General features: G+C 35.4%; 1 protein-coding gene across 2 annotated transcripts in view; it reads left to right on the plus strand.

Annotated features, from left to right (window-relative positions):
• Positions 1-9,456, plus strand: part of LOC150085810 (mitochondrial import inner membrane translocase subunit Tim22) — a 91,746-nt gene extending 82,290 nt beyond the window's left edge. Inside the window, exon 4 of one of the 2 annotated variants that reach the window (XM_090373497.1) lies at positions 9,325-9,456. In XM_090373497.1, coding sequence (XP_090229623.1) covers positions 9,325-9,401 — 77 coding nt within the window. In that variant the 3' untranslated portion in view covers positions 9,402-9,456. Of the gene's footprint in view, positions 1-4,111; positions 4,194-9,324 lie in introns of those variants that run through there. The other variant, XM_090373498.1, reaches the window with a different exon arrangement.
• The last annotated feature ends 2,343 nt before the right edge of the window (positions 9,457-11,799 follow it).

Consider the following 11,799-nt stretch of genomic DNA (forward strand, 5'->3'; position numbering starts at 1 on the left):
TAATTCAAATTACGAAAGTAGACCATCACTTCTTTCTGGGCGCCTCCGTAGCCAGGTGGGAAGGAGCAGCAGTGCGTAGCACACGCTTCTTGATTAGACCGGGGTTCGAGCCCGTCACCACCAAATACAGAGGATGCGGAAAGGTCAGGGAATGACCACCGCATATCCCGGAGCAATATGGCCTTAGTTGCTAATGCTCCTAAAAACCAATAACAAACAAACAAACAAACAAACTTCTTTCTGCTCAGCAAGAGCAGCAGAATAATAACAATTTTTTTAAAATTTACTTCCTGTGGAAATCAGCTTTGTCTAACATGTTCAGTCATGCACACTATACATAAAACCTTGAATGCAGATTATCCAGTTTTTTCCCACACTAGTGGTGTAGTTTACCTTATTAAATGTAAGGAATGTGAAGCTAAATATATAGGATAAACTGGTGGACAGTTACACTTAAGAATAAACGTTCATAAATCTTGTATAAAAACTTTCATCAATAAAAAGGACATAGAATTTGCAACATTTTTAAGTTCATAGTTTCAATAATATATCTATTACTATTCGAGCCATAGAAAATAATACTGTGAAAAGACTAGGTTTAGAAAACCTTAACATTAGATTCAGGCCAAGTCCCCATGAACTGTAGATGTGTAACGTATCCCCAATTTACAAACAGGGTTCAAAGGATGACACAAATAATTATAGATCTGTTAGTTTAAATTGTGTTCTGAGGAATATAATGGAGTCACTGGTTAGCATTGCAGGATTATCTAGACAAGACTGCAGCAATAGTTCAGACACAGCATGAGTTTTTTTTTAAGGGGAAGTCTCATCTGAACAGTTTGATTGGATATTATGATGTGGTCACAAAGGAACTGGATGCAAAAAATAATTTTGATATCATATAATGTACTTGGATTTCAGGAAAGCTTTTGATACCATTGCACATGGAAGACTGCTGTACAAATTGGAGTGGTATGGCATTAAGGGCAAGTTTCTACAATGGATAAAGGCATGGTTGAGTGGGAGATTGCAGAGAGTGGTAATAAATGGACACTGCTCTTTGTGGACTAATGTTATTAGTGGAATCCCCCGGGGTTTGGTGCTTGGCCCATTGTTTTGTGTATTTATCAATGATATCGATGAAGGTATATCAGGCTTAATGTCCAAGATTTCAGACGATACAAAGGTTGACAGGGTTGTTAATGACAGTAAAGACAGTATGCTACTGCAAAAGATGTAGAAAAGTTAGGCAGATGGGCTGAGAAGTGGCAACTGAAGTTTAACATTGACAAATGCAAAGTACTGCATATGGGTAGCAGTAACCCAGAGAAACATACCAACTATGTGGTACTACACTCAGGGAAGTGGAGAATGAAAAAGCCCTGGGGGGTAATTGTGGAGTCAGATATGAAGTTCTCTGAGCAGTGCAGATGGGCTGCCAGAGTAGGTCATGGAGTCTTGTCAATGATATATAGGAATTTTGCTAGTGGAGACAAGGAGGTGATCATCCCCTTGTATAAGGCAATGGTCAGGCCACACCTTGAATGGTTTGAGCAGGCTGAATAATGATGGGATTCTTCCTATTTATTTCTTTAATATATTTATTAGAAATTAATATATTTCTTTATATTATGAACCTGAAGGGCATGAAAAATTCAAATTGAGGAAAGATAGTTGCAGAATAGATGTGTGGAAATTTCCGTTTAGCCAATGGGTAGTTGATTGCTGGAACAGACTTCCATCTGTTGTTGTGGAAGTTGTTAGCTTAAATAAATTTAACACTGAACTAGATAAACATTTGGAGTGAAACGGATGGGTGAAATGTGAAGGGTTTTTTTTTTTTTTTGGCTAATGTTGAGGCATATGATGTAAGCTTGCATCATATGCCTCAACTAATGCTAATATCTGCCTCTGCTGGATCCCCAGCCACATTGGGATTAGTGGGGCTGCTGATTTGGTGGATGCTGCAGCCAAATCAATAGCCTCAACAAATAATCTCCTCGAGCTATCAGTTCCCTCTACAGACTACAGGCAAGTAATCTGTGATAAGTTATGCTCACAGCGACAAGATTAGTGGCATCAGCAGGTAACAAATTCATTCTTTTCTGCTGAGGATTGATGACCCTCCTATATCCATTAATTATGTTTTAATTGAACATTCCAATTTTAGATTGCTTGTTTTACCACTTTTAACCATCTGACTGTGAGCTTTATATAATCAGTCAAATTTTATTCGACAATGGCCAGCAGTTTAAGTTTCTACAAACTATTAATATGTATACACATTTTTAAAATAGACAATTTATTTTACTCTTATACTGCACTTTATTTATTTATGTATATGTAACCTTTTTTTGATGCAGTAACCTTTTCAGAGGTTAACAAAATCTTGATCTTTTTCTTGAAATTTTAACCCTCTCCTAGCACATTATAACCCTAGTCATTTTTGCCCTATTAAAATCAAGTCAAATCAACTTGTTTGGGTTGCTGAAAAAAATTGAATAAATATTTTGCATTTATGTTTGCCATGAAGTTTGTAGAGATGGGAACACTAGAAATATACCAAGTTATAATTGGGAAATAAATGATTTTGTGGTAACTGAGACGAAACTAGGCAAGAAACTGTTGAAGTTATGGCTAAATAGGACACCTGGAACCGATGGTATCTATCCAATTGTATTATAAGAAGAAGCAAAAGAGCTAAGCATACTTTTGGCCATAATTATTGAGAGTACAACTTTTGAACTTTTGATCTGCCTTTCAGATGAAAGACTGCTGTACAAATTGGAGCAGTGTGGCATCACAGTTTATAGTTTTGGTATTTATTAATAATTTGATGAAGCCCCATCAAGCTTATTGTTTTATGTTTGCATATGATTGACAGGATGGTTAATGACAGGAATCAAGGTCTATGAGTACGACATTTAGACAAATTTGGCAGGCAGGTTGAGAAGTTGGAATTGAGGTTTAACATGATAAATTCAAGGTACCAAGTATGGGCAGCAGTAATCCCAAAAAATAACATATCATTTGGGTGGTACCACACTCAACTTGGTGGAGAATGGAGGAGGCCTGAGGTGATTGTACATTCTGAAGTTTTTGAGCAGTGCAGTCGGACTGCTAGGATAGTGCATGGGTTTCTGTCACTGATATACAGGAATTTTTCACGCAGGGACAAGGAGGTGATTATTCCATGTCATTGGTTACGTTACATCTTCAGTGTACTGCACACAGGTCTTGAGTGTACTGCATACAGGATATAGATCTGTTCGAACTAGTGCAGAGAAGAACAACTAGATTAGTCAAGGATGCAAAAAAGGGTACTCCTTCCAAAAAAGACTTCAGTTCTGCAAATTGCAGTTCTTGGATACTAGGCAACTGTGAAGAGACCTGATCAAAGTGTTTGTCTTTAAATGGTTTGAGTAAACTAAATGCCATCACACTTAAGTAATATGAGTAACAAAAAAGGTGACAGGAGATAAATCTAAATTGAAAAAGGATGGCTGCAGGAAAGATGTGTCCAATGTTTTCAGCCCAAGAGTAATTGATTATTGGAACAATATCATCCAGTATTATGGAAGTGGGTAGTTTGAATAAATTTAAGAAAGAATTACACAAATTATTAGAGAGAATGGACTGACAATGGGGTAGTTTTTTTTTTTTTTTTCTTTTCCTTTTTTTTTACTTTTTCTCCATGGCTGATGCTGTATAAGTTTGCTGCTTTGCATCATTTGTCAGTACAATTACTAAATTAGTATCAGTATATTCAGTAACTAATTGTAAAAGTTGCTATGTGCTTAGTTTGTTTTACTGCAATTGATGTGTCGTGTTTAAGGCATAATATGAGTAACAAAAAATTTTAAAATAGAAACATTTTAATTTATTGTGGACTAAATGATTGCATTGTATAAATTATGTCCAAAAAGTACAATTCAGTTAACTGACTAATTAGTTTCTGCTGCTGCTTTGTAAGATTATTGTATTCAGTTATTTCCTGCCTTTGAACCCCTCCTCTTTTCTTTGCCTTTTCTGTCTCTCTCCCAAATACCCAGTCATAGGAGAAAGGAATATCAAGGTGTGCAAAGAAGTTTACCATTACTTTTTGCAGGATCCAGTTCACCGAAACAGAAATTCAACCCAGTCATAGGAACATAACCCACTGGCTTTGTCTACCTTCTGAAGTATTCACTGGGGAATCATAGATGATGCTTGAGGTAAGCATCAAAGAACGTCACAAAATAGTATAGTATTAGAGGATGGATTAGTCTGATGTTGCCCTCCATGTTTTACAGGGTGGAATGGCTTGGAATTTCAAGTTAGTCATCCTATCTACACACCCCTCTTCATAGCAGAGCCTTTAAAGAGTTATTTTTTACGAAGTATTTCCATTAGAAGACCATTAATACAACTGCAAAACACTTGGCAATAGGGAGGAAACTCGTAGAACATTTACATGAGCTGCCAGAGTAAATATATTCTGACTGACAGAATATATCCAGCACCTACAGGATACAGTTTGATGGTGACCATCAAGAATCAGAATCCTTGGAACTAGGGAATAGCTGAGGAGTACAGGATTCTTGGTAACTGGACTCCCAGTGATTTCCAGCAATGAAAAACCACTTTGAATCTGTTTGCAGGGAGAAGCCAGAACAATCCAACTTGCTATAACAGGAGGAAGAGAGTCTCAAAGGTAGGAAATAATTGAGTTTGAGAACTTAAAGCATAGATAATTTATTTTACCCATATTACTACCTTGAAATGTAAATTCAGAATGATGAGGATTGTGAAATTAAATAAGATTAATTTTTTTTTTATACTCTGGAATGACCATATAAGGTTAGAGGTGTTCACAAAATAGAATATAAGAGCATCACCATATTTAGTAGTCACATAGATTTAAATCATTGTCAGTAACACATTTACCTGTGTACCCTTTTAAAATGTCACATTTGGATTAACAATAAGCAGTTAAATGTATTTGTATTTTTTAGCCTTAGGACAGAAGTTCCCAAAGTGGGTTCATGTCCCCCCCCAACCCTTGTGGGTGAACTCAGTTTTTTTTTGGGGGGCGGGGGGGAAAAGAAAGAGTTGCATATTGTATTTATGAAGCAATTTTTTAATGAACTATAGATAAACCAATCCTCTAATCAAGGCAGAAAGTGTATTTTATTTCAGATTAAATGTATTGAAATATATATATATATATATATATATATATATATGGCTAAGATAAAGAAAGCCTACAGGAGAAGCATGCAAAAGTTCGACGAAATTTACCGGTAAAAGTACTTTGCTGTGACGACATTTGTATTGCTGCTCACTCGGAAAACAGATGGTGGGTGTTATCAGTCTGGAGTAGAAGTTGAATCCCATGGGAGCTTGAAACCCTCCCGAAGTGGAGGGGGTAACCTGACCTTTTTTTCTTTAGAATCACTAATCGAATTAACTAATTGAATCACGAACACAGTCATATTGGAAGTTCTGGTGTTGTAAAAAATGTTCGTAATGTAGTTTCACTTGTAAACTTTTTTGAAGCTTGCTGTGCTTCTTGTGTGGGCTTCCTTTGCCTTTTTTTTTTTTTTTCTCTTAATAAACAATTTATCCACTAGTCCACCAGTGATTCTAAAGAAAAAAGGTCGGGTTACCCCTACACTTCTGGAGGGTTTCAATCTCCCATGGGATTCAATTTCTACTCCTGACCGATAATACCCACTGTCTGTTTACCGAGCGAGCAACAATTCAAATGCCGTTACGGCAAAATACTTTTACTGGTAAATTTCATTGAACTTTTGCATGTTTCTCGTGCAGGCTTTCTTTACCTTCCCCATATACTGTACATATATAAATATAATTTATAAAAATATGCTCATAGATAAATTTGACAAATCTTATTTGTACTTATTCTGGAAAGGGGCATAAAATTCATGAAATACTTTAAGGGGAACACAAGGTATAAAAGTTTGGAAAAATCTGCATTAGGGGTTTCTCGTGATGGCAAAGTGGGATAATCTTACACCAGATGCAATTATGTCTCTCACTCTTAACCCAGCAGTAGTGTTGCCTAGTCTGATAGAATGTTACTTTGTCTACCTTCCTAACATACATAAAGGCTTGCTTGAGTTGTTTTCCAAGTGCATGTCATTGTTTGCTTGTAATTATACATGAAAGTTTGATAGACTCTGCACTTCTTGTGTTGCTATTTTTGTTTTCAGTTTTCTGTAAACAAGTACTGCATATGGATAGGAGTAACCCCAGAGTAACGTACCAGATATGCAGTACTACCCTCAGGGTAGTGGAGAGTGAAAAAGACCTGGGAGTAATTGTGCAGTCAGATATGAAGTTTTCTGGCAGAGCAGCTCATGGAGTCTTACAGGAATTTGGCTAGCAGGAATAAGGTGCAGTGGTCGGGCCACACCTTGAGTACTGCATACAGGTCTGGAGGCCTCATTTTAGGAAGGATGTAGAGATGCTGAAATGAGTACAGAGAAGGGAAACGAGATTGGTGAGTAGAACAGAGGGTCGTTCTTATCAAGAAAGGCTTAAGTTCTGCAAATTGCAGCATCTGGAGGCTAGGCACCTGTGAGGTGATCAGATTGAAGTCTATAATGCCTTTAATGGTTTGCACAAACTCAATGCTGATAGGATTCTTCCTTTTGTTCAGATTACATCTTGAGGGGGTATAAATTCAAATTGAGGAAAAACAGTTGCAAAATAGATGTGCGGAAATTTGCCTTTAGCCAGTGGGTGGTTTGTTTGCTGGAACAAATTTACATCTGTCATTGTAGAAGGTGATAGCTTAAATAAATTCAAAGAACTGGACACTCTTTTGGAGCAAATGATTGGGTGAAAAAAAAATTTTTTTTTTTTTTTTTTTTTTGACTGATGCTGTATAAACTTACTTTCTTTCATTATATGCCTCTACTAATGCTAAAAGTGTGGTTCTTCTCATGATACAGTTACATTATTATATGACAAGGTGTATACTTTTCATTTTATGCTTGACTGATTATGTAAAATATCTTGTTTATTATTTATTTACAAAACATATTGCAGATATCAGCTCTATTTAAAGTGTACGAGTTCATCATCATCTGTCATCATTCCACGGGTCGACATATAAAGTCTCGACACCATACCCTGTCTGTGTACTTCTCTCCATCGTTGATTTCACTCCATTTCCTCCTCTCTTAATGACATTAGTCTTTGTCCTGCCACCTCATTCTTGGTCTCCTCCTTGTTCTTTTGTCCCTTAATTGTAAATCAAACATTCTTTTTGGCAAGTGCCTCTTGTTCATCCTCTTGACATGTCCAAACCATTTCAAATGGGACCTTTCAATCCTATTCTGGAGTTTCTCAACCTGAATTCTCTCCCTAATCACATCATTCCTGATTTTGTTGCGTCTTGTCTCTCCGGCTATGCTTCTCACAAATCTCATTTCTGCCCTCTGGGTTTTGCTTTCATCCTTTTTCCTCATAGTCCAAGTTTCAAATGCATACGTTAGAATTGGTATGTAATAGGCCTGATATATAGCCTTCTTACACTTCAGTTGTATGTTCATGCTACAGATCAGATCTCTTGTCTGCCTATAGAAATTCCCACCCACTTGTATCCATCTACTTATTTTTTCGTCTATCACTCCAGTCTTTGTAATAGTGCTTCCTGGATACTTGAAATTGTTAACCATTTTTAGCACTTTCCCTACCATTGTATGAGTACATATTGGAGAATAATAAGAAATAATAAAGTAAATATGGTAATACAAAGAAATGCAGGTACTTGATAAATTTATGAACTCAAAATGGAAGAGTTTATTTAATGTTTATGTTGGTCAAATTTTTTCACAAGAATTAATAGTTATTTGTTGAAAATAAGTTATAAAAATGTAGCATTTTTAAAATTAAAAATTTTTCATTTAAAATAAATAAAAAATTACATTTAATAAGCATTCCATTCCATTAGTAAAAGGTAAAGCATTGGTATACTCTAAGCAGAATTAAAAAAAAAAAAACTCTTTTAGAAATTAAAAAAAAAAAAAAAAGGGGACATGCCCCCCTCCCATTATTGTCACTGTTGTGGCACTGTTCCCCCCTGCTAGGTTAACTTAGTTCAGTAGTCATTAGTGGTGAGTTGTTGTTTTTTTTGGTTTTTAGGAGCATTAGCAACTAAGGCCATATTGCTCCAGGATATGCGTTGGTCATTCCCTGACCTTTCTGCATCCTTCGTATTTGGTGGTGACGGGCTCGAACCCCGGTTTAATCAAGAAACGTGTGCTACGCACTGCTCCTTCCCACCTGGCTACGGAGGGGGCCTCTAGTGGTGAGTAGGAGAGGTTCAATACCACACAGTCAAGTGAATTATCTTTTTCTAGTCTAGGTTTTTTATAGTAATATGAGAAGGTTGGGGACTTATTTTTATTTTAATGGATGTTAATGATTGTTGTAAACTTAATTGTGGAATGAGAGGAGGAACTTTTATGTTTAATTTTTTTGTTTTAGATATTTATTTTTAACTATTTTCTTTCTTAGCATTTAGAAGTAATCAAGGTTTCATTGTTTCCTAATTATTTTTCCTTTCCTTTGTGTAGTTTAGTTTTAATTTTTCCTATGGAATTCAAAGTGCAAAACACATCGAGCTTGCGTCCCAATGTCTAGTTGCTGAATGTCTGTGTATTTTTTATTTTTTAAACCTTAATATAATGATTTATATATAAAAAAAAAGAAAAAGTGATTACTTTTTGCTGCATGGTATACACACAAAGAAACAATGTTATCAATCAGTTTGTTTCTTGACATGCCCCATTGCTAAACATCTTATTTAGCAATGGGGCATGTTTAACATAGTGTTTTTGAAATTGATTTTATTTAATTTTTTGTTGGGGAAAACTTGATTGGTGAAGTTTGTATATCAGTGCATCCACCAGAGGGTTAAAATGGTAAAAGCAAAGTTCATTGCTCAAGTATAGAAAAAAAAAAAAAGAATGCTCAAATGTAAGAGGAAGGCCATTTCATATGATGAAGAGAGAAGTGATAATACAGTGAGTGTATTGTCAAGTTTGCAGTTCAGTCTTGCTTGTAGAGCTGTGTAAATACCTCCAAAAGAAACATAGTTAAAGCCCTCTAATATTCACGTCTATAATGAGTTGCATATTAGACTTTCTTCATGAGCATAATCCCTGTTATATATCATCATTTCTGTGGGAAAATCTGTTTCTACTTATGTTATAAGGCTGAGGATTGACTGTACTTATTTCCTTAATCAGATTTTTTTTGTTATCCACAAACTTTCGTGTGTGACTAACTTTTTTTTTTTTTTTATAGCTGGTGTGAAGGCTGGATTAGTAGGTGCTGCAGGATTTGCTGCATTTTCAACAGTAATTGACTATTACCTACGATAACAGTGCACTGAATATCTACCATCAAAGAATGTTCCAAATTTTTCTTGGTGCTTACGGAAAGTTGAAGAACTATATATCATAAAATGTATACAAATGAAGAAAGACAAAGTTATCATAAAATGTATACATTGTCTAGAATATTTAACAAACTCAACTGAGAATGAAGTTTTTACCATCAATATAACTGTACATCATTTTACTGTATGATATTATTTTATGCCTTTTACTTTTAAAAATTCATCTGGATGACTGAAACAATACAGATACATTTAGTAGCTTCTTCATACTAGAAATTGCAGCTTAGATTGCATTCAATAGAGACTTGCTGCATCTTTCAGAGTAGAAGAGTTTAACTACTGTACATATTTCAATTAACTTTTTTTTATTGTATATAACTGCATGCAGTGCAAATAAGGGCATCTGGGAGTTTAAATACCCCCCCCCCCACTGTTTTCATTATGTTATTACAAGATGTCTTCTGTTTGCCCATTCATTTAAATAAATACAGACTTAAATATAATCTGTATTAAATGTGCATTAAAGTAAGCTGAAGAGAAGTGTATTTATCACTTATATCTGTAAGATTTCAAAAATTAAGATTCTAGTTTTTTTTTCTGATGTGATATTACACATCATATAATAACATTAATTAAGGTTTGTAGTATTATATATTATTAGGGTACCAGGTGGGCAGGAGCAGTAGTGTGTAGCACACGCTTCTTCATAAGACAGGAGTTCAAGCCAGTGACCACCAAATATGGAAAGTCAGGGAATGACCATCACATATCCCCAGCCCAGACAAAGGGTGAGGGTTGGCATCAGGAAGGGCATTTGGCCGTAAAAATTGCATGCCAAAACAATAAAAAAAAAATATAAAAATAAAAACGCTGACCCCACATATATAATGGGAAAAAGGCGAGGACAAAAAAAAAAAAAAGTATTATATATTAGTGTTCAGTGAAATGAAAAATAAATGTTTAGATGAAACAAACATTTGGAAGAAAATAGTGGGAATATGCTTAGAACAGATATTCATCCTCCTCCTTACTGGTGCCCTTCGTGACTTGTGTTTAGGTGTAAGTGTCAGATACTTAATATGAGGTTGTAGTTTGCATGCTGCAAGTAATACTGATATATCTATTTGTGCACAAAATGTGGTGATGCAGTTTGGGAGTGCAGTGACCAGACTATGAACATTTATCATTGTTTGCACTGAATTGTTTGAGTGAGGAACAGCCCATACTGTGTGGAACATTTAGTGCACTAGTCATGAGGAGGTCAAATATTTTCCAGACAAGGTAGTTGCATGGCTACCACTGTGTAACGTTGAGACCAAATGCATGCATTAGTAATACACAAATCCCGTCCTCCACATGCAGAAAGACTCGCTAAATGTCCAGTAATATTAAGAAGGTGATGCTAACTTTGTTTTGATTAACATGGAACCTGTTGCTTCATCACTACAACAAAATAATAGAACATTTTTTGACAGGCCATACCTGTCAAAAAAATGGCTGAGCAACTAGGCTATTTAATGCATGGCAGAGCATTTCTTTGAAATGATATGGGACTTCACACTGCCCTTGAAATCCTTGGTACAGGTAGAAAGTGATACAGCACTCCTGTGATATGGCACTCCATTACAGACCTGATGATGAATTGACCTGACTTGACTAATCCTATTTTTTTGTCCCCTTGAAGAAGGTGCTCAAAATGTTCTTTCATTTGGACTCTAAGGGGATGAGATCATAGCATATAGACTTAATCAATGGCCAGTACAATTTTCTGCTATGGTCAATGATGTCAGTGGTCAGACTTTAACTACATCTATCTGTCCATCTCTCTCTCCCTGGATTGTTTATTTCAAAAGTCTGTTTAATTTGAATAATCCTAATATTACACCATGTTTTATGACCCTTAGTCCATTTATACAAACAATTTTCAATGTACATATGGTTCAACTTGTGATCTACACTTACATTATCGGAACATTGCCACCTGTGTTATTACTTACAACAGTCTGACTCACATTTCAATGATTGAGAAGTTTGGATCATCTTTCATTGATCAAGGTCAAGTTAAAAAAAAATACAAATGATGCCAAAAGGACATTTGGATGAATTCAAATTAACTGTAACTGTTTGAAATATTGTACATAAAGTCATTTTCAGTTTCTATTGTAATGTGTGCTGGGAACTGTGACATTGATAATGAGAAAATCTCTTCCCATAGAAAATGTTACTTATGAATATATATGATGTATTGACATGTACATAGTATTATAAGCTATTTTAATCACTCTGACTCTCAACAAGCTCCATTACCAAAGTTATATATATTTTTTGTTTGATATTTCATCCTTGAACTGGCAGATTACCTTGTCCCTGCATTAAATGAT

The sequence above is a fragment of the Mastigoproctus giganteus genome, chromosome 5 (assembly GCF_048544385.1).
Source record: "Mastigoproctus giganteus isolate SK-2022 chromosome 5, ASM4854438v1, whole genome shotgun sequence".
NCBI classification, from domain to species: Eukaryota; Metazoa; Arthropoda; class Arachnida; order Uropygi; family Thelyphonidae; genus Mastigoproctus; species Mastigoproctus giganteus.